This window comes from Trichosporon asahii (genome assembly GCF_000293215.1).
Source record: "Trichosporon asahii var. asahii CBS 2479 unplaced genomic scaffold scaffold00075, whole genome shotgun sequence".
In the NCBI taxonomy this organism is placed as follows: Eukaryota; Fungi; Basidiomycota; class Tremellomycetes; order Trichosporonales; family Trichosporonaceae; genus Trichosporon; species Trichosporon asahii.
Window position 1 is genome coordinate 563,801 of NW_014040850.1, and position 21,111 is coordinate 584,911.

General features: G+C 57.5%; 5 protein-coding genes across 5 annotated transcripts; 4 read left to right on the top strand and 1 right to left on the bottom strand.

Moving 5' to 3' along the window:
- Positions 1-1,987: 1,987 nt before the first annotated feature.
- Positions 1,988-3,328, bottom strand: A1Q1_05760 (uncharacterized protein; the record flags this gene model as incomplete). Its single annotated transcript, XM_014320969.1, has 1 exon — positions 1,988-3,328. One exon carries the CDS (start codon positions 3,326-3,328, stop codon positions 1,988-1,990), a length of 1,341 nt encoding a protein of 446 aa, XP_014176444.1.
- A 1,501-nt stretch (positions 3,329-4,829) lies between these two features.
- A1Q1_05761 (uncharacterized protein) lies at positions 4,830-9,935 on the top strand (the record flags this gene model as incomplete). Its single annotated transcript, XM_014320970.1, has 1 exon — positions 4,830-9,935. One exon carries the CDS (start codon positions 4,830-4,832, stop codon positions 9,933-9,935), a length of 5,106 nt encoding a protein of 1,701 aa, XP_014176445.1.
- A 553-nt stretch (positions 9,936-10,488) lies between these two features.
- On the top strand, positions 10,489-12,588 carry A1Q1_05762 (uncharacterized protein; the record flags this gene model as incomplete). The annotated part of the gene is made up of 1 exon (XM_014320971.1): positions 10,489-12,588. The coding sequence occupies one exon, from the start codon at positions 10,489-10,491 to the stop codon at positions 12,586-12,588; it is 2,100 nt and encodes a 699-aa protein (XP_014176446.1).
- Positions 12,589-15,472: 2,884 nt separating this feature from the next.
- A1Q1_05763 (uncharacterized protein) lies at positions 15,473-18,063 on the top strand (the record flags this gene model as incomplete). Its single annotated transcript, XM_014320972.1, has 2 exons — positions 15,473-15,575; positions 15,620-18,063. The coding sequence occupies 2 exons, from the start codon at positions 15,473-15,475 to the stop codon at positions 18,061-18,063; spliced, it is 2,547 nt and encodes an 848-aa protein (XP_014176447.1).
- A 434-nt stretch (positions 18,064-18,497) lies between these two features.
- On the top strand, positions 18,498-21,092 carry A1Q1_05764 (glutathione transferase; the record flags this gene model as incomplete). Its single annotated transcript, XM_014320973.1, has 5 exons — positions 18,498-19,685; positions 19,736-19,928; positions 20,058-20,452; positions 20,545-20,910; positions 20,973-21,092. 5 exons carry the CDS (start codon positions 18,498-18,500, stop codon positions 21,090-21,092), a joined length of 2,262 nt encoding a protein of 753 aa, XP_014176448.1.
- Between the last annotated feature and the right edge of the window lie 19 nt (positions 21,093-21,111).

Consider the following 21,111-nt stretch of genomic DNA (forward strand, 5'->3'; position numbering starts at 1 on the left):
CCGCGCGCCCCCCTCCCCCCGAGTCGGTGCAGCTACCACAATTCACTTCTCAGCGGGGCTCCTAGAGGCATCATCCTCCATGAGATGCGAGCAGCCACTCACTTTCAACGCGACTTTTCCTGATGAGCTGGTTGGTCTTGCTTGAAGGACTTTCTAGCGAAATGATGCTGCTTAAGCGAAATGAAGCTGCATAAGGCATACGGATGGACATGACGTCGCAAGCTTCACTGCCGAGGTCATTGGAATATCAGGGGTCCAGCTGATGTCAGGGTCCGTGTCGGGGCTGCGGAAAACGTGTCTTACGCTTAGTTGTAGGGAAGACTGATGAAAGGACTGATGTCAATCGAGGTTGTAGAGCCAGAAAGGCTGCAGGACCGCGCATCTGTGGCGTTCACTCTTAGTGACCCGAGGTGGAGCTGTCCTCCTGACCATCGGCGGAAGATATGGTTGACCCCGGCTGTGTCGGCCATTCTGCGATGGTTGGACCAACGTTGCGCAGAGTGAGTTTTTCGGGGCAAGCCTCCCTCTCGGGACCCCGGTTCCTGCCTCCACTTTCGTGGTCCGCCTGATGCTGCCTCCACTTTGGAAAGGTTCCCCACTCAGTCGAACGCATTTGCGTGAGAGTTGCCAGCACCTTGAGGCATGAGAGAAAGGCCAGAAAAGAGCGAAGATTTCTGATGAACTAAGCTGAGCAGCGTGCTGTCGGGTCGTAGGTGACTGCCGGGACCTGGGCGCGGATAGACACGTAAGCGAAGAGGCGGGAAGCTCGTGTGGAGGCTGGGCGAAGGTCAACACTGCACGCGAGCGGCGCTGTTCACCGTCTTGGCCGCTTCACTACACGGCCATTCTCATACAAGAACTGTCCCTTGATAGGGAATGTCAAGTCCGAACTTCACGTCCAAGGTTGCCGGAGTGGCCGTTTGTTCGTTGATACAATGACGATTCGACTGACGTCGAGCGGGGTGGTCTCTTTCGTGGCCTGCACAGAACCGAAGCCCTTGCTGCGCTGGGTTTAGTCGCATAGAGGACGCTGGCAACTGTGAGGAGAAAACGGTTACAAAGCTTCAGAGAGCATTAGAAGGCACCGCATGGCTTCAGCGTCCGCGGGCGACAAAAGTTAGGTCGCCCGAAGGCTTGTTCCAAAGATTGAGGTGATTCGAACCGAACCCCGCGCCCTGATTGTCGTGCAATGGGCGAGTATGGTTTGGAATCTGAAAACTGTACACTCTAGCCTGAAAGTCTAACGCCCACACAACCGCTGAGGCAGCTGTGTCGGCGGTGCACTCGGGATACTCAAAACTTCTCCCAGGCCATTATAAGGGTCCAGGTAAATACGAACCCGGCCCCGAACAACGTGGCCGCATCTACGGAGAACGTCGATATCCCTTCCTGACTCAACCTATACCTTATAGCCTTGATGAGGCTGTTGACAAACGATCCACCTCCACAACCCATAGAATGCAAGTCCGCAGTCTTCTCTTTACACGCACACGGTCTCTCGCCCACCCGATCATTCTTTGCCCCGCAGCGGCTGCTCGAGCATAGTGGAGCATAGTCATCGAACTAGCGCACTGCCCGAAAGTGCTCTCCTGCGCAAAAGACATTGACAATCGGTAAACACTGGAGTTAATACTCGGCGCGCGTAGTCTCAAGCCTCTATGGCCGCCGGTGCGTGAGCAGTTGAGCCTCGATAATGGCTCTACCTGGTGATGATCTACCTTTGGTGAGACAGGCGTGTACGGGTACAATGATCACGGAGGCGTAAGACCCTCTTGCTGCACGGACTTCCTTTCGTTCACCACACGTGTCAAACTTGTCAGTGAGAGACAACGTCTGCAACGTCCACAATCAGTGAGCCCGAAAGGATGCAGAATGGGACGCCGGTGCCTGAAATGTGAAGTGCACATGGCATACAGTACAAAGTACAAGGGAGGGAGGACCCGAAAAAGGAATGAATTTGATGATCAGCGTTGGTGACGGCGCTGTTTCAAAGCGTAGTGAGGTCTATGTTGAGGGCGGAGTGCGCGATGTCCTCAGCGGCGGCGGTGAGTTCGAACAGCTGCATCATTTCACAGAGCTGTGTCTGCAGTTTCTCCATCACCCCGATAATGCGAGCGCGGGCATTGTCGGCCTCCTCCGCCTTGCCCAAGAGCGTTCCTGCGAGAGCTCCGTGTGCGGACATGGCGAGCGCAGTGTTCGAGGAGCGGTCGCGGCGGAGCATGTCAACCTCCACCTTGAGCTCCTTGAGCTGAATCGCAAGACCGAGAACGTGGGCGTCGCCGCTAGCATCTGTAGATGCTTCACCAGAAGCATCATCGTCCGTAATCGGCTCATCAGTCGGTGCTGGCAACTGCTCAATCTCCCCCGCGTCGCTGAAATGGGGCAGGAGACTGTAGAACCTATCCCGACCGACCAGACGAATAGCCTGTCGAACGACCTTTGGCTGGAGCTTTCGTTGGTTGAGGTAATAACCCAGCTCGTAGGGCTCCCCAGTCTCCGGGATTTGCTTCTCGATGAACTGCGCCAGACCAACTGAGCTCGGGACAGCGACAGCAATCACTCCCTGAACGTATTGGAGACGCTTGCCGTCGAAGACCTCTAGGAGGCGCTCCTGCGCGTTATGTAGACTGTTGAAACTTGCAACCCAGCTATCCAGCTCACGTAGCAGGGTATACTCGGAGTGAAAGCCGTGGTAAATACTCGCAATAGTCGTGGGATAGTGGATGGGGATGACACTCACACTTGGCTGGTAGCTAGCGGCCAAGGAGAATGTTTCGAAGAAGGAACTAGTCTTGGAAACAGCCTCTGCGACGCTTGAAACTGAGTCGGGATCCCCGAGAGTAACGTGAACAAGGTATCCGTCTTGTGTAGTCTCCACCCTGTGATGCACTAGGCGGAACTGGTGGGCTATGCAGAAGTCGACGACGGCACGGGTGGCGTGTGCTTTAGAGGACACGTGCGGCGCGCATGAGACGAGGCGGAAGACACCCTCGCGGCGGCGGTCCTTTCCGGGTGACGAGGACCAAGATACTTGAAGTCCTCGAGCAGACAAACGCTGTCTGATGAAGTCCATGCTCGCAGTAAGATCGACATCGCGGTCCCATGCTGAGTTCTGCCAGGTAATCTTGACGATATCTTGATCGTGCCCCTGGCCCGTTGAGAACTCCAGCATATCAACGGACAGAGCTCCGAGGTCGACACCCGTAAGCGCCTCAGTAACTGTGGCCAGCCTACGTTCTATAGAGCCTTGCAGGCAGAACGCTGTGAGTTCAATTGGGGAGAACGATCGATGACCGTTTAGGACAGAGTTGAGAGCCGAAGATGACATGAGTGAGAGGGGTTGGATGAGCGATGGATGATGGCAGTACCGGGAGCAGGTGGCGAAAGTTGGAAAACACCTACTTGCGCGACAGCGGGGGAAAGTACGCAGATGTTGATGGACTGATGAAGTGTTGCTGAGGATGGATGTTGTCTCCAGTAGCGGTTGCATATGGTGGACACTGAGCGTTGCGGGGAGAGGGGGAGAGGGGGGAGGTGGGAGGGGCTGGCTCGGACAGGATAGAGCCGCCGTCGCGCACGGGCCTGTCAGGGTTGCCCCTTCGCGTCCCTGCGCCGCTCGCAACGGTGCGTCGCGGGCGCAGGTGCATACATGTCTTACTTTTGAACACGCCCTCATGCGCTGGTGTCTTCCGGCAACAGGCTCTGACTCTTAGACACTCAGGCATCGGTTTTTGTGGACTACGGCGCCTTCGATATGTGAGTAGCGGACATGGTTTCCGACGCCGAGCCATGTGCCTGCTCGATCTACTTTAGGCCCTGGGAGGCGTGCGCGACTCTGGGTTGCCCGGAAATTGAAATTTCAGGGGCCCTGGGCGCGACTGATTTTTATTCTGCACTTAGCTGTCCCGCGCATGGCACCCGTCGCTTACGGACCCGCCGCCGACCCGCCGCCCTACCGTCCATCAGAGCACATGATGATTCTCCTATCACTGAATCGGGATTATTCCAGGCATGCGACTGCTCCATATCAGATGAAACATGTTGCAAGTGTTCACAGCAACGTGAAGCCGCCGGCCATATCCCGAGGGGATGCGCAGTGACATCCTTTCGTATTCCTGGGTTTCAAAGGACACCGCGAGGGCCTCTTACGACTGTGTGTGGGCCTGACGCGTCCTTTCGCTCCACGACGCCTATGGACTTTGTGACGCGTCCCTTCACTCCACGACGCCGGATGGACCTTGCCGCTCCTTCATTCTGGTTGTCGCCCTTCGACACATCTCCAAGGTGTCATCCTCCAATTAAGCGCAGTCCTGCCCCAGCTGCTCCCACATCCCGTCACTCCTCCAACGGCAGACTTTTCAACTATCAAGCAGCTATCCTCCTCAACTGCTCCTTTTCTCTCTTCCCCTACTCAGAGCTTCCACTACGGACACTACCCAATAGCCTCTCGCCACCTCCACCACGTACAACATCATCGTTCCGTGCGGCACTGGCACGACCCTAACTCCACTTTGACCTCAACGTGCAAGGCTGGGACCCAAGCCGGCCCACCAGTGTCTGATTCCAGGACCACTGCTACATGGACTCCAGTGAATTGGACCGTGAGTCGTCCCCTCTTTCCACTCTTGCCAGGCTAACGATCGATAGGATAACATCGTACCCCATCCAACTCGCATCGCCTCTCTGAATAACACTCGCTTCTCTTATCCTCCGTCACATTGCAGAAGTGCTTGATCCGGGCTTTCGTCTGGCCTTTTCGCTGTACACTATCACCGCCGCCGGGTGAGAGAAAGCAAATATTGAGGCTAACATACCAGACCACCATAAGCATGGCCGAGCAATTGGGTGCCGCGACTCCATTCAGGGTGATCACTTTGAACGTCAATAATGTAGCCGCCAATCGCCCAAAGCAAGACGCCATCCGAGATATAATCAAGAATGACGAACCGCACGCCGTGATTTTGACGGAAACGGCACAAAAGAAACGACAGCAGCTGCCCCCCATCTACGATCCGACACTGTACGAGGAGTTCTATACCCCGGCCAGTGCCAGTAACTCATCGACAGGGGTAGCCCTCATCGTGCGCCGCAACCTCAACCCCACACGCGTCAGTGTTCCGTTCAGCACTGCTACAGATGGCAGAATTTGCGCCGTCGACATCTCACTGCCCGATGAGGCCAAACGGCGCAAATCGGTTCGCATTGTCGGCCTTTACGCGTCACCCAAAGCGAAGGACTTGGAGACCGACGGTGCGCTTACGCGATTCTGGGAGGGGATCCGCGCAGTGGTCAGCGCGGCCCCCGCAGACTGGATCCTCGGAGGCGATTACAATGCCCACCTCCATCCCCATGAGTCGCACTCCCTGAACTCGTCGCATGGGTACGAGCTGCACAGGCAGAAGCAGCAAACGGCCTACCGAGAGTTTTTGAACGCCTGCCATGGCACAGACACTTGGGAGGTGCAAGATGGGGTCTGCTGGGAGCACCACTGGACTCTCAGGGCCTATGGAACACCCAGTACAAGGCGCATCATAGACCGCTTCTCAGTCTCTCCCGGCATCTCCTGTGTGAGGACCGAGACACTGACGGGCACTGGTCCGACCAAGGACGACCTAGTGGCTAAGACCCCACCCTCGCCGTTGTCAGTCCGCCAAAACGTACGCATTCTACCTCGCATGCCTGTTCCCGCCACGAACCATAGGCCGGTGCGCGTGTCTCTCAGATTAGGCTGCATGGTACCCCCGTCGGACAAGGACCGATACAGCCGTGCTCCAGCTCGTTTGCGCCAGCCGAAAGGTAACAGCGCTACTCGGGCCTTTGAGAAGATGAACGACAAGCTCAAAGGTTTCATGCAGCGCTCACCACCGCCCCATCAACCTCCTCAAAGTGACTCTGAATGTGACGACCTGTATGCGTGGTGCACCGAGGCTTTGACGTCCTCGTGCAACTCAGCATTTCAGCGCTCGCGTTCTAGGGCGGTGGTCAATCCCCAGTTCTCACCTGCCACCTCCCCTTTGCTTCGAGAGCTGCAAGAGCGCCGCCACCAGATCAACCGCGGTCTTCGAGCGGTGAAAGAAGACAGGTTTCCTGCTCTCTTTCTTCGGTACGCCAAGGTCCGTCAAGCCCTCCCCGAATTTGCGGAAACATCCTTGGCATCGCAGCTGGACAAGGACGAATCTCTCCGACTCCTGGAGCGCAAGCGCGACGAGCTCGATCACAGTATCCGGAAGGAGACGAGGCGCCTCACCTTCGTCTCGACGGCTGCTGCAGAGAAGAGGGAGTGGCAGAAAGCCATTCACGGGGGCAGGCTGAAGCACCTGTTCGAACCTGCAACGGTGTCTGAACCGCCGTTCCTGACAAAACGAAGCGACTCGGGCGAGCCGGAAACTTTAGAGCATCAGCCAGAGGAGAAGCTTCATGTTTGGTCCGCTCACTTCAAGAAAGTTCTGCAGCGACCAGCTCCCCCGACCCAGCCCAAGCCGTGGATGCTCACCAGCGGGCCACTCGCAGAAGGATCGCCGGACAAGGGTGGCGAAGATTTCGTCTGGCCTCGGCCGCTCTCTCTCCCCGCACTTCGGGGCGTTCTTGGGAAAGGCAATCCTCGCCCATCTCCTGGCCCAGACGGGTGGGAGAAGTGGGCCCTCCGGAATGCCAGCGACGAGTTCTTGCAGATTGTGATTGCGCTCGCCAACTACATCATAACGCACTCGTACTTTCCAGAGCAGCTGAAGGAGGCGTTCATCACCCCCAGGTTCAAGCGTGGCGACTTCACCGACCCTAAGAACTACCGCGGCATCGCTCACTCGAATCTGTTGTACAATATCGTTTCAACATGGTTCGGCACGTCATTGAGAGACCACGTGTGGCGCAAAGGCCTCCTCAACCCTACACAGATCTCTGGGCAAGCCGGTGTTCAGCCTGGAGACGCGCTATCTCTCTTGGAGCAACTGGATGTGTGTTTGTCCGCAAATGAGGAGACTGCATTCGTATTAAAGCGAGACCACGTACAAGGATACGACCAGCTTCACGCTTCGGCTTTCGAGGACGCACTGGAGTACTTTGGCTTCAACCCGGCGGTTACCGCCTTCGAACGGGCGCGCATAGGCCAATGCAGAATGCGCGTGAAATCGCATGACGGGGTGAGCTCCGAGTCATTCGTGACATCTGGACAGACCAAGCAGGGTGATGCGCCGTCCTCGCTACGCTACACTTTGTCTACCTCTCTTTTATATTGGTGGTGGAAGCGTTCCCCTGCTCTCGATTGTCACTTCCCTCGCATTAGGACAAGGAATGGGAAGTCGGGAAGGTTCCATTTCGATAACGAGAAACGCCTTGACATCCTCATCCGCCTGATCGAGGCAACCGATGATAGTCTACTTCTGGCTCGGAGTCTGTCATCGTTGCGCGAGATCACGAAGCTCGCCGAGCAGTTCCAGATGGCGTACGGAATCGAGACGAACTGGACCGACACACACAAGACGTCGGCATTCGTACTGGGGAAGCAGCCCTCTGCCCTCCCTGAGAAGATTGATATTCCGCTCCCCGGCCGCCCAGACCTGCAAGTTACGGTGACACGCGAACCGGTATTCCTCAGGACCACCTTCAACAATCCTGGTCTCACATTCAACCGCATCCTGGACCTGATTGAGGGTTTTCCACTTCCATGGGCTAAGCAACTGCCTCTGACGCTCATCCGCCGCGCGATATTTGGACTTTTGATCCCCAAAATCAGAGGAGTGCTGAATCTCCAGCCGCTTTCGCTGCAGATGGCGGAAGAGTTGGACTATGCGATGGCTCGCAAAGTGTCCGAGGCATTGGGCGTTCGGTTCCGGCGGACAACAGCCATGTTCCTCCCGATCAGCCAGCTTGGATTCGGTTTACCGTCAATTGTCCGCATCAACGGGCAAGCAGCAATTTCAGCGGTCCTGCGCTCGCTCAACAGTCCGCTGGCTCCTTTGGCGATGGTTGCGGCGGTCACGCACAGAAACTGGAGCTGCCACGGCCACTCTTGTGGCAATCCATTCTTCCGGACCCCTGGTCCGCAGGAGGAGCTTCAGCCGCGGCCGAAACCTACGATCAAGCTGACCCAGCTCAAGATTGAGAGGGAACAGATGCGTTGGATTGCTGCACACCGCTACGTTCCTCGTGCATGGCTCGCTGCCCGCCAATATGCCCATTTAGGCGGTTTCAGCATTGTGGCGACGACGGATCAGGATATCACGAAGGCGCGACCAATGCACGTTCTCAATGCGTGTAAACACGCATCTACTCGTCAACCGCCGTCAATACTGTTCATCAAAGAGGAGATCTTTAGTCGCACGCCAACCCTGTGCCGGCTTCCTTTCAAAGATTGGGCCGATGAGGTATTGGCCGAGCTGGATAACCCCAGTGGCGCGTTGGCGGGATCGTGGCGCGTTCCGTGGGCACAGGAGATAGACGCGTTCAAATCATGGCTGACCCATTTCGATCTCTCAGATCTTGCAGGTCCACAGCCAGACTGCATAGAATCCAAAGCGAACCGTCGTGAATCGTACTCCCTGGAAGTGAGGCGCTCCTTCAACATGACGTACGGAAGTTCGGTATCCCGCTCCTCGGCAAGCACGTACGCCACCGACGGAAGCTTCCGTCTGAGCAGCAGCGGGCGGTCGGAAACGGCTGCCGCCGTGGTAGGAGCCGGCACTGCTGCTCTCTGCCTGTCACCTCAGCAGCAGACGACTTCGCTCGACGGCGAGCTGCTGGGTATTGTTGCTGCGCTTCAGCACGCTCGCGAACATTGCCCCGAGGTGTTGATCTTCGAGATTGTCACCGACTCGCAGAGCAGCGTCGACATCGTCCGCGGCTACTTGCAGCGAGGTGCAGAAGCAAACGGTCACCTCATGAAACAGAGACCGTCGTGTGAGCTTATTCGGTGGCTCACGTCGGAGCTGGAGATGACTGCGAGCCGAGGCGTCGAGCTGCGTATGACGCACGTCAAGGCGCACACGGACTCAGTGGACCGCCACAGCCAACTGAACAGAGCTGCCGATAGGTTGGCGAGCTTCGCTCACAGTGCCGGCCGCAAGCTCCCGGCTCTCACAGGCTGGATGCAGGATTACACTGTCTGGTGCGGGGCGGGTTACATTGGCAACACTTGGAAGCAAGAGCTTGATTCCTCTCTCATCAAGCTACAATGGGGGTGGCTTGGAGAGAGGGAGAGGAAGGTTTTCTCAAGAGGAGATGAGCCGACCCCGCCTGTCGCAAGGCACTTCTATTGGCGCGACGCCAAGGGATCCGTAGCCCGGACTCAGTTATTGACGCGTCTCCATGAGTTCCCCAGTAACCATCACAGAAGCGTCCGCGGAAAGGGCACTGCCGTTTGCTTCTTCTGTGATGAGATGGACCAGACCGACGCGCATCTGTTCGCCGCCTGTCCTCATTTTGAGGCTGCGCGTCAGAAAGTGATTGCCGATGCGCTAGAGAAGGAACGAGTTTCGCTCATCCGGAAGCAACTGTCTGGATCCGGAGCACGAGTTCATCATGGCAACCCGATGAGGTCGACGGCTGTGGATGTTACAGCCGAGCAGGAAGTAGGAGAGGCAGCGCCGGAGACTGAGCTCAGTGACGCGAACACCGCCAGTCTCACTGAGTACCGGCGGTACTTGATGGCTATACTGGATCCCATCAACCAATGCGCCTGGTGGCAGGGCAAAACGCTCCCTGTCGAAGACTTCGATCTCACGCTCAGCCAGGCTTATTCGGCCCATAATTGTTTCATCATCCTCACCAACCGCATCGCTGCCGAGCAATACGGCCAGATTGCCAGAGGACGGGGGGATAAGATGCTGAACAGGGGCAATGAGGGCGATGAGGGCGATGAGGATGATGAGGACGGAAGTGGGGACGAGCCGGGCCAGGGAGCCGGCGGAGAGCCCGAGGACGACTTCCCCGTGCTGTAGGCCGGGCCGACGGCGAAGACAACTTAGACTTCAGAGAAATGTGCTTTCTGTACACTGCAACTGGTAGCCTGACCATGTACATGGACATAACGCATCTATGCATAGCGCTGTCGTTAGGTGGCGGGATGTGCAACATACTGTCGCATCAGCAGTCGAGATCGTTGGGCTGCCCACTGACTCGCTACCGTGGGACGAGGCTATGATTTGACCGCAGTGTGGTTGTTCATGGATATCCGTCTTGGGTATACGGGCCGCGGAATGCTTGCCTACACCGCATGCGCCGATGATCACTCTGTTATTCTTACCAAGGAGCTCGCAGAGTCTCCCCTTCTCCGCCTGAACAAGGGGCAGACCTGCCAATTGTGCCAAACCAGTGCACATGCTTTATTGTTCTTCGAATCGATACTGCAGCATCCCGTACCTTCCGGGCGCAACCTTGCAACCTTGGCATGGCGGCGAAACACTTGCGTCCTCGCTCCACCGGAGGGCGCAACCTCTGCATTGTCCGGCGAAACACTTGCGTCCTCGCTCCAACGGAGGGCGCTACCTCAGCATGGGGGCGAAACACTCGCGTCCTCGCTCCAACGGAGGGCGCAGGTCACATTCCTACCACGTCAACGTTCCCCATCCCCTCATCCCCATTCCCATCAATCCAAGTGTACGCTTCGTCACCACACCCACATCTCAATTCACTTATCTTACCTGGGACGAACCATCCACCCGCCCCCATAAACTCGACTCCGTCGGCCACAGGCCAGAACAGCGCAAGGTGAGATCTCTCTCCGCTTGGAGCTTGGCCGTCTCCCTGGGTGGTCTTCCAGAGAAGCTGACCGCAGAGAACCAGAAAGCCTTTCCAACCATGTCACGCCCCCCACCCGCGCGACCCCCTTCAGCCTCCAGTAGCAATCCGGGCACGTTCAAGGTGACGCCGACGAAGCCGAAGTCGCGGCCCTTTGCTGCTGGCAGTAACGCGGAGAGGCCAGATGGCCCGTTCGCCGAGGCGATTCCAGTGCGTCGCAAGAATGGACGATTGCAAGACACGCCCCTCCAGCTGGTGGTCTTTGGCCTTTCCGACCATCAAGCAGACGAGGCACTCGAGCAAGTCAAGCGCACCTTGCGACAGATGGATGCTGTTGCAGGCGGACTCGAGTTTGAGGACCTGGTCATCAGCCCGAACGACCGCAGCTCCAAGTCGAAGTGTGTCGGAGTTCGCGTAGAGTGTGGAAGCTCGGGGTGGCTGAAAGATATCGACCTTCAACGCGCCCTTGGTCATGTGCGAAAGCACCTTGTCGACAATGGCCGTGAAGCGTACTGGGCCAGCTCGACGGGCGTCGACCGTCGCAACGTGGGCGTGTTTAGCTTCGAGAGGAAAGATCCTGACGAGCCCATCAGGACTACCGAACATGAAGCTGTGGACTTCGCACGGGACATCTGTCGGAGCTTGGACCACTACGTGGTCGACGCGGTCGCCCACGGCTTCGACAAGAAGGCGAAGGAGGATGAAGCGCCACGCCGCGTCGTTGTGACCATGAAGAGGGCGGACTGCATGGACAGCATCCAAAAAGCTGTTGCAGAGCGGATGAAGACGGACGCAGGCAAGGCTCTCGACTACAATGTTACTTTTGCTCGCACACGCACCATGATTCCGGTGTCGACGCCAGCGACAATTGTGGGCCTTAATCGTGGACATGTCGACGGTGCCCTGCTGCTGAAGGAGCTGCGCTTCTGGAGGGATGAATACAACACCAAATTCGGCGAGAAGCAGGAAATTCTGTCATTTCGACCGCAGCTGGTCGTCGGCAGTGTTCTGGGGCATGCTGTGGTGGTGCTTAGCTCGGTCGGGCTTGCGCAGTATATTGCGGGTCAGGAGTCGGTGAGCGGTTGTCCATACGAACTTGCAGTGGTAGCGAACCGCAACGAACTGCGGTCACCACTCGCCCTCGCCGAAGCAGAGCAAGTCCGTCAAGCCTCGGAGCGCAGGGGTCTTACCGAGGGCGTTGAGGAGCTCAAGGCGAGCACTGCGGGGCATCTGTCCAAGATCGATGGTCGCCTCAGCCAAGTCTCCAATTTCGCGCACAACTTCAAGGTGTTTGGCAAGGATCTTATCCAGAACCTTCGCCTGGAATTCCAGCAGCTACAGCATGAGTCCGAGTATGATCGCCGTATCACAACCGAGAGCGTACGTTGGAATGCTCGAGGGATGGAGGTTGAGGCGATGCGCCGGGAGATCCAGCTTCTCGACAAGCTCATCGCCGGCTCCAGTCCAGATGACCCGATGTTGAAGGAGCGCTCAGAACGCCTGGAGCTGCTGCGCAAAGAGGAGGACAAGGCTCTCGACGACCTGGAGGACCTGCAGAGCAGCATCGCTGCCCTCACAAAGCAAAGGTCCTGCCGCATCGCGCTTGTAGATAACACCGGCCTCGGCCTCCTCCAGCCTGTACAGGGCCGCTCCCAGCCCAGCACCGCGACCCCTGCGTCGTCCGCCGCGGGCCCCTCAGCTGTTCAGGCCCCCGCCACCGAGCCTCCTGCAACGACGACCCCACCCTCAGCGGACGCCGCCTCCGCTGCATCTCCATCGGGCACTCTACCTCCCGGCCACCCCCAGCCTACACCTCCACGCGGTACGGCCGCGAAGAAGCCGCGTAACCGTTGAAGCGGTGCAGCGCCCCTCGTGAATCGTCGCAGCCGCATGTACCGAGTATGGTCGAACGAATTATCGGCTTTGGTAGTCTCCGTGTTCAATTGTGTAGAAAGGCAACATCGATGCAGATCGTCGTGGTATGGCAATTGACGCATGCCCGCCATGGCTCGGCGGTCAGAGTGACCATCCGTAGAGCAACACCTAGCATGAGCACGAGCGGCATCGTCTCGGATGAGCGACTCTATCTGACCTATCGTGTTGCGCGCTGCGCGTTCGAAACCCGTGTTCAGTTGTTATAGTCTCCTCACAACAGACAGGTGAGGGTGTCGGGCGGCGAAACGGTGTTGGACTGGAAGGTATGGAGACTGTGATTGAGCGAGCGGTTCAGAAGAGCGAGGAGTGGTGTTGACATGCGCGCAAAGGGCGATGGATGTGGCCGAGTATGCGGGTGCATGTCGGGCTCCTTGACGGATGTGGGCGGCTAAGTCCTAAACGGGCCTTTCTCAGGTCCAGAGCGTAGTAGGACACCTTATATAAGGCGTTTCCGTGGCAACCCTTTGTTCGCTTGGGCTTCTACAATGTTCAGAGGAGCACCATGCATCAAGCCATATTGCGCCGAACACAGCAGTCCGAAGGACCTCGCACGTTCAGCGGCGCGTTGAGTGGCTTTGACGTAGTCGTACCTACGGTCACCTCTTCCAACAAGTTCCCGTTAGTGCCTGTGCAAGTGGTCACTGGTGCTGAGTGCCGTTGCAGAAGTTCATTCATAGTAGGCCCACTTGTTCCTAGCTGAGCGAGACAACCACTCTTCACCTTGTTCCGATCCTCTTGACTTGACAGGCGAGGGGCACACACACACGACTCACCGGATTGCTCAGCGAGTCGAGCGATCGCCGACCTGTTTGCACTCGTGGACGAGGGGCCGTCGGCTTTCTCCGAAAATTCATCTACGCCGACGCCGATCCACCGCAGCGCCTCAACGAAGCCCTCTCATGTCGCCAGACTGGGGCCAGCCGATTCGGGTGCGTCTGCGCTGCAATCTGTGCAAATGTGAGCCTCAAAGCGTGATCGCGTGGCGAGTTGTCAGCCATTTTCCCTCTTCGGAGTTATTCCACCATAACTCACCGAATTCTTACGTTATCCGCACGTTTGACATTTCTGCAGAGTCCTCGCGATTGGGTGCATCGATTTCCAAGCCGATTGGACCGTTGGACTCCCTGGAGCGCCTGCTTTCTCAGCGGGCCGTTCTTCTGGAACCAGGCAAAAAAAATCGATTATACTTACCTTGTTTGGACGGATGCGGCCCTCAGACTGCTGCCCGTCAGGTCATTAGCACGCCCATTGCACAGCGACTCACAGTCTTAGGGGTGAGAATGGCCTTGTGCTGGCTTCGGCTGGTTCACTCGCTCAATATTTGGCTCTGCCCAGCATCCTCTCGGGGGTGCCGGGCTACCATTTTGCGTTTTGCTGGTCGAGGAGGGGAAGGAGAAGATGTGGATGACGTGATGTTCGATTCGACAGGGATCTGCGTGTGGCTGACGTCAGTTTTGGCGCCAGAGTCTGCAACCTGTGGTCAGCAGTGCATGGCGGGTTGGTTGGATGCAATCTCGCAGAGAAGGATCACGATACCGATTGCATCAGCATGCACACAATGCGACGCCAATCTGGGGCGGCAGATCGGCTTGTGTGCATGTGTGCTGCGGGTGGGAGCCAGGTGGCCTCCACCTCGCAGTTTCGCCACCGAACTCGCACTACACACTGCAAGACTCACCATAGTCATACTCTTCATCAACGGTCGATCCACCTCGTCGCCTTCGCCAATGCACAGCGGCTACTGACATCTTCACAGCCACTTTCGAGACGCAATGTCGAGAGAAGCGAACGTCGGGATGGGAGGAAGGATGCGTCTGACACCCAGGTCGCCTTGATGTGCGAGGACGCCCGAGACGAACTTGCTGATGATGGACGCCCTCGGCGGTGATGGCAAGGACGATGCTGAAATCGGATATGTGGTGGATACGTCGAGGCGAGGGCTGTGGATGAAGAAGGATGACTTGGAAGAGAGATTGGTGGAAGATGAAGAAGTGTGAAGAACGAGTTGGACGCGACGTGGGAAGGCTCTGTGCGCTCATGCGGACATCGGGGGCGGAGGCTAGCGAGGCGTGTGGGTCTGGAACGGTGGTGGAGGCAGCGGTGTCGATAGCGCGGCCTCGCGTCTGCGCGTGTGTGTGCAGTCGCGCCCCGAGGGCAAGGCTCCTCCTGCCTCGCCCAGGATCCGCGGATCCGCGCCCAACGGTTCCATCCAAGTCCCATGGGCTTTCGTATCATTTCACAGCTTGGGAGAACGGTCAGCGGGTATTCGCAGACCCGCTCACGACGATGGCAGCGTTCGAGGTTGACTACGAGAGCGCAGCCGAGCGTTGCTGACAGCTGAAGCGCAGATACCATGACCGCGCAGGGCTCAGGCTGAACAGTCGACTAGTCGATCGGCATGGGGCAAGGGCGCAACGGTGCAGCGGCGCGAGAAGGGGTGTCTTAAATCTGTCACGTTAATGCACACTGACGTGTCTTCCCCCTCACTCCTTTGCTCATCACAGTTCACCATCAGCTCCCTGTTGAGTCTTCCTCGTCTGACCAACTTCGCTCAACTCATCAACGTACCCCTTTCCAAGTTCATCATCTCTTCTCTCAACCCGTTGCTCTACCTTAAAGCTCGCTCAAGTCTGCTTCTCGTCTCTTTCCACCCAACGAAGTGCGACGCTCGCCTCACAACATCTCTTCACCCCTACGCCTTCACTCCAACACCTCAGCACTCAACACCGACATCCAGCCCTCCATCCAGCCTTCAACCTGATCATCATCGCATTCCGAGTCCTCGGAGCCTGTGACTCGCACCATGTCTGCAAGTCACGCTGAGGCCCAGAACCACATCATCAGCGTGGTGGAGGGCTCCCGCGATGGTCGCCAGATCGACCTTGCCAATGGGCGGTGGATGGGCGGTGGGACAATAGCCCAATCGAGCTGATTGTTTATGGTTTCAAAGAGAGCCAGAACATCGTTCAGACGCTTCGGAGCGCCCTTTGTGATGTCGCCCAACCCCACCAAGGAATTGAGCCGTTCGCATTCCACACCGACCAGCTTCTGGTGCGTGAGCTGGAACACGTCGCAAGGCAACAGACATCGGCTCGCATCTGCTGGGACCCCGGCATGTGGACGTCTGGCCTGGATCTGGTCAAGGAAATGGGTACGGTGAAGAGTCATCTGCAAGAGCGCGGGTATGAGGTTTTCTGGGCGAGTACGGCTGGCCAGGACCATAGGTCGACCGTGAAATTCTCAACCGTCCCCGTCGAAAACAGACACTACTTGACAATTCGACCAGGGTTTGCCCCAGATCGCACAACCTGGGTCCAGACAGCCTGCTCTGAGGAGCTCTACCAGGACATCGCCGACTCAAGGGTCGTTTATGGAAACAACCGCGAAGAGGACACTGTCGAAATCGACTTTCGACACCCCTCGAGCGTCGACAAGATGATGGCCCTCTTTGATTCGGACAAGCGTCGGCAGTGGTTCAAGATGACGGTTGGCATCACACAATTCAGCCGCATTCGATCCCAGATCCCCATCGCGCACCCGGCCATGATTGCCTCGCCGGACCGCGGCCACTATGGAAGGGAGGGGCTCCTTGCAGCCCTCGACAAGTGGGTGGCGGAGTACAATGCTACCTTCAAAACTACAGAGAGGCTTCTACCATGGGAAGATGGATCGCGAGGCAAGTTTGTTTTTGAGACCAACTTTGTCGTGCTCCCCAGCTCGGTTGGTCTCGCTCAATTTATTGCGCAACAGCAGCCCAGACATGGTTATCCCTTCGAGCTGCTGTACGACCTCAACGGTCGCTGCCTAGTTCCGGCATCTCAAGCGGCAGCAAAGTTGGAGCTGGAGAGGCTGCAGGAGGTGCGCTACGTCCACAAGCGTCTGAAGAGAATCGAGAGGCGACTGCGAAACATCAAGCGACACACGAATCTCTACGCGAACGTAAGCGAACGAATCGAGGGTTCGAGTCAAGGATGGGTCAACCGTGATTTCACATCTGCCGTTTTAGATGACCTCCAGGCACGAATCTCCCGTGGCCATGGGTTGTCATACCTGTATGGCACTGGGGATTCGAGTGAGCCGGAAGAGTCCAGCGAGGAGGAACAGCCCAACAAGCTTGATAACAACGACCACCGCACCGGTCGGGGGCAGCTTGATGTCGATCCTCACTATGGAGAGCGGTCGTTTGACGATGATCCCCCCATGCGTCAAGTACCTGTGACTGACTACTCAACTGCGCCCACTGTGTCGGCCACTCGGTTCCCTGCGCAGGCTGCCAACGCCAACGGATTATCCACCAACTCGCCAGTCGAGCTCATAATAGATGATCTCCCCTTCGACATGCAGAAGCCCGAGCTGGCTGTGATCGGCGAAGTCTTGCAACAGCTGGAACACAACCACGAGTGCCAGCCACCTATCGACTGGCGTCGCCTCATCCTCTCTGAGGAACCCGGCCCCGGTTACACCAGCACGCGGATACGGCTGTCATGGTCCGAGGACAAGTGGATGAACGACGTCAACCTTGTCGACGAAATGAGCGCCGTTCGTCAGGCTCTTCAGGACTCGGGATACAGAGTGTTCTGGGCGAATGCGCCAGTCGATCTGCGCAACGTTTCCGACATTGAGATGCGCGACAACACATGGAATGCTCGACCAGTTCTGGAATGCCGCAGCTTCAAATGGCTTTACGACCAGTGCGTGAAGGCCGGAGTCGAACCGGTGGACGCATCAGGGGGACGATTATGTCCTGAATACCACAAGTATCGCCTCACCTTCCGCTCGCAACGTGATACCGACATGTTCAAGGCGTACTTGAACACCGGAAGCCCACGTTACGGTCGCGAACCTGTACTTCTCCACGAACCGCAAATTGCCGTTTCGTACCCGACGAACGTTGGCTCTCCGGGACGCGGGAACATGTCGCCCACTTATCTCCTGGCGGAAGTCGAGAGATGGGTGGCCGCATACAACGTCAAGCACAACACGCACGAGTGTCTCCTGCACATGGAGGGTGACAAGTGCTGGGGAATGACTCAGGGCGTGTTCATTGTGAGGCCCAGCTCCATGCATCTGTCCGAGTATCTCACTCGTCAGGTGCCGCGCTGCGGCCAGAAATACGAGCTCTTGTATACGCTCAATAGCCGCCAGTTCCCCTCTCCGGCTGAGGCACAGCAGGCTGTCTGGGCTCAAGACCGTTGGGAGAAATCCATCAAGGAGCACCTGAAGGAGATTGGGAGGGACTTGTGGCACATCCGCTACACCGTGTGCAACGTTATGCCCGATTTCTGGGACGGCGGCAATGGAACATACATCGTGCGCACTCCCGACCGCTGGGGCTCAGACGCAGAGTCAATGTCTTCGTGGTCTTCCGAGGCCAAACATCTCCTAGACCCGTAAATGCCCTCTACAGTCATCTCATTCGTCCACATGTACTTGAGTTCCGAGTTGATCACATGCAATCTTCATCTGCCTATAACGCAACTGCTGCATTGTCGGTTGAGCCCACTGCGAGAGCTGAATCTGGTGTGTTATGAGACTGCGGCAGAGGAGCAGATGCGGTTTGATGCACAGAGACTGCGCCCTGCCTTCTGCCTCTTGCACCACCTCCTGCACAGGCGCGCAGGATCCTCGACACCCTCCTCCAAATGTGACACTCGCGGGGTCATCCACACACGGTCGCGCTTGCTTCGCCCCCACGTCATCGTACCCCACAGCGCTGCACACCAGTATCACGATGTCAGGAATGGACTGCTCGTTCCCATCGTCAATACGCCAAGAGACGGCACCATATCCCACCACCATATACTGTCGACAGCCTGGCCGACTTCACCATGTCACACGCGAGCGAAGACGATCTCCCAACACCGTCTCACCGGGTATGTATCCCTCGTGACCCCCGGCAGCAGGATCTTGCCAACGGCGAATGGCAGAACCACCCCATTGAGCTGATCGTGTACGACCTGGACACTCGTCGTCACCCCGACAACAACGGCTCCCTAGTCAAATCCATGCGTCACATCCTCTATGACCTCGGAGGGAAACTGCCCGAGGACATTAAGACAAGTCGCGGAGAACTGGTTGTTTCAGCCTCACCTCCGCATCCCGGCTGCCTGCAGAAAACAGTCCGCATCACCTGGGCTCCGGGCAAGTGGAACCAGAAAGTAGACTTGGTGCGCGGCATGGAGCTCGTCAAGAACGAACTGGAAAAGCTCGGTCATGAAGTGTTCTGGGCCAACGCTGCCACGTCAGACTGCCGCACCGCCGTGCGATTCAAGACCTGTCTCCCCGACAAGGGCGGCGTCAACAATACGCCCCGGTGGCCGTTCCGCGAGCGCGAGCCCGTCGCCTGGATGTGGACGTTCTGTCCCTTCGAGCTGTGCGATGACGTGGAGATCACCGTCGTCAAGGGCGACTTCAAAACGCGTTATGCGGGCAACACGATCGAGATCCAGCTCAAGCGCCCATGGATGGTGGACAGAATGGAGGACCTGGCGCAGACGGGCCAGGAGTGGTTCGAGCGGGACTACGGCCTGACCGGCTTCCACCGCTCCCCCGCCCAGATCCCCATCACTTATCCGACCATGATTGCCTCGCCTGGCCACCTCGAATTCGATGTCGACGGCTCATTGGCCGAGCTCCATTGCTGGGTGTCAGCCTACAATGAGGCCTTCCACACGAACGAATGTCTCCTCAAGTCCGAGGACGGGAAAGAGGGCGTCATCGTGCGATACCCCAAGATCACCAACTTGGTCGTCACGCCTAGTTCGCTCGGCCTCGCACAGTATCTGACGCAACAAAAGCCTCGCGCTGGCCACCCTTTCGAGATGCTGTACGAGTTGAATGGCCGGTTTTTGTTACCCAAGTCGGAAGCTGAGGCGGCGATAGAAAAGGAGAAGCACGAGGCGGAGAGCAAGAAGATCGACACCATCCTCCGACGTCTGAAGAGGATCCAGGACCACCTCGGCATGTCGGACAGCGATGACGAGCCAGTCGAGCGCAAGAGGAAGCGCTGTTACTCGGTGAGCTCACAACTTGACATAATCTCCTTCTGCCTTGCTTACACAAGCAGGATGTCGAGACCGACTCGGACGAGGCTAGCGCCGAACCAAGCGAAGAGACAGCGGGTGGATCAAGAAAGAGGATGTTCGGGTCAGGACGGGCCCTAGCGCTCGAACCCTTGGTCTGGCCAAGTGAAGAAGACGACGAGAGCTACATGCAGGCTCTGGATGACTTCAATGACCAAGCGGAAAGAGATTCGGACGGTGAGCAAGGTACTGCGATCGAGCCCGAAAACGAATGGTATGACGGCCACGACGCGTGGCACGACGATGAGCCTTGGGGGATCGACAATGACCCTTGGGGATATAAATTTGACCAATGGTGAAATGTAGCATACGGTGTTCATGATATGTATAACAAGCGTGAGAGGCCGACCAATAGAACACCTTTGGAGCTCAACAGCGCAACTGGTCATCGTCAAGGAGGCCGCTGCTGTCAGTCTGCTCTCACCAAGCCGATCCGGCTATCAAGCGTCCGGGGTCCCGGATCATCGGCATTCAGCGACCGGCAACCCTGCATCTCTCCGAGGTGGTGCGGGCAACTGGGCTCGATCGAGCCCACTTCTCCTGGTATCGCACTCTCCACCATGTCCATCACGCTGCATCACCTGCGCGCGTCGCGCAGCGCACGCATCTTCTGGGTCCTCGAAGAGCTTGGACTCAAGTATGACGTCTCCGTGCACGATTTCGGAAGCCCCGAGTGGGCGGAGTTGTCCCCGTTTGCCAAGGTGGGTGTGGGTCTAGGTCGGGGGGCGTAGCGTGTACTCTCCCTCTATCTATGAGGCAGCTTGGAATACTCTCACTCCAGAGCTAACGCCAGGCGCCCGTACTCACGTACAATGGCAAGAACCTGACCGAATCTGCGCCCATCATTCTGCGCCTGCTCGCCGATCACCCCTCGTCCAGCGTCCAGTCCCAGCCCACCGATGACGACACGTTCTGGTCGTACTTCTCCGAAGGCTCGCTCATGCTCTACGTCCAGCCGAGCGTGTTCATCAAGATTGGCCGCAAGCAGATCTCCCGCGACAAGTCGCTCGGCGAAGACGCGCAGAAGGGCGCCGACGCCATGGAGGGATGGGTCCAGCAGTGGGCTGCCAAGAACACAAAGCCGGGATACGAGCAGGCCGAGAAGTACCTCCAGGAGCACGAGTGGTTCTCTGGTACCGACAAGCCGGGGCTTGGTGATGTGAGTGGCCTCCTAGATTGCGCTGACGCCAGTTCATGCTCTTCACTGTTATCGGCGGGCAGAAGTCGCCGGCCATCTCGGCGTGGAAGAAGAAGATCGGCCAGCGGCCGGCGTACCAGCGTGCCATGGCGCGGATGCGCGACGAGGAGGCGAAGCAGAAGAAGGCCAAGGCAAAGCTTTGATAATCACATATGCTACAAC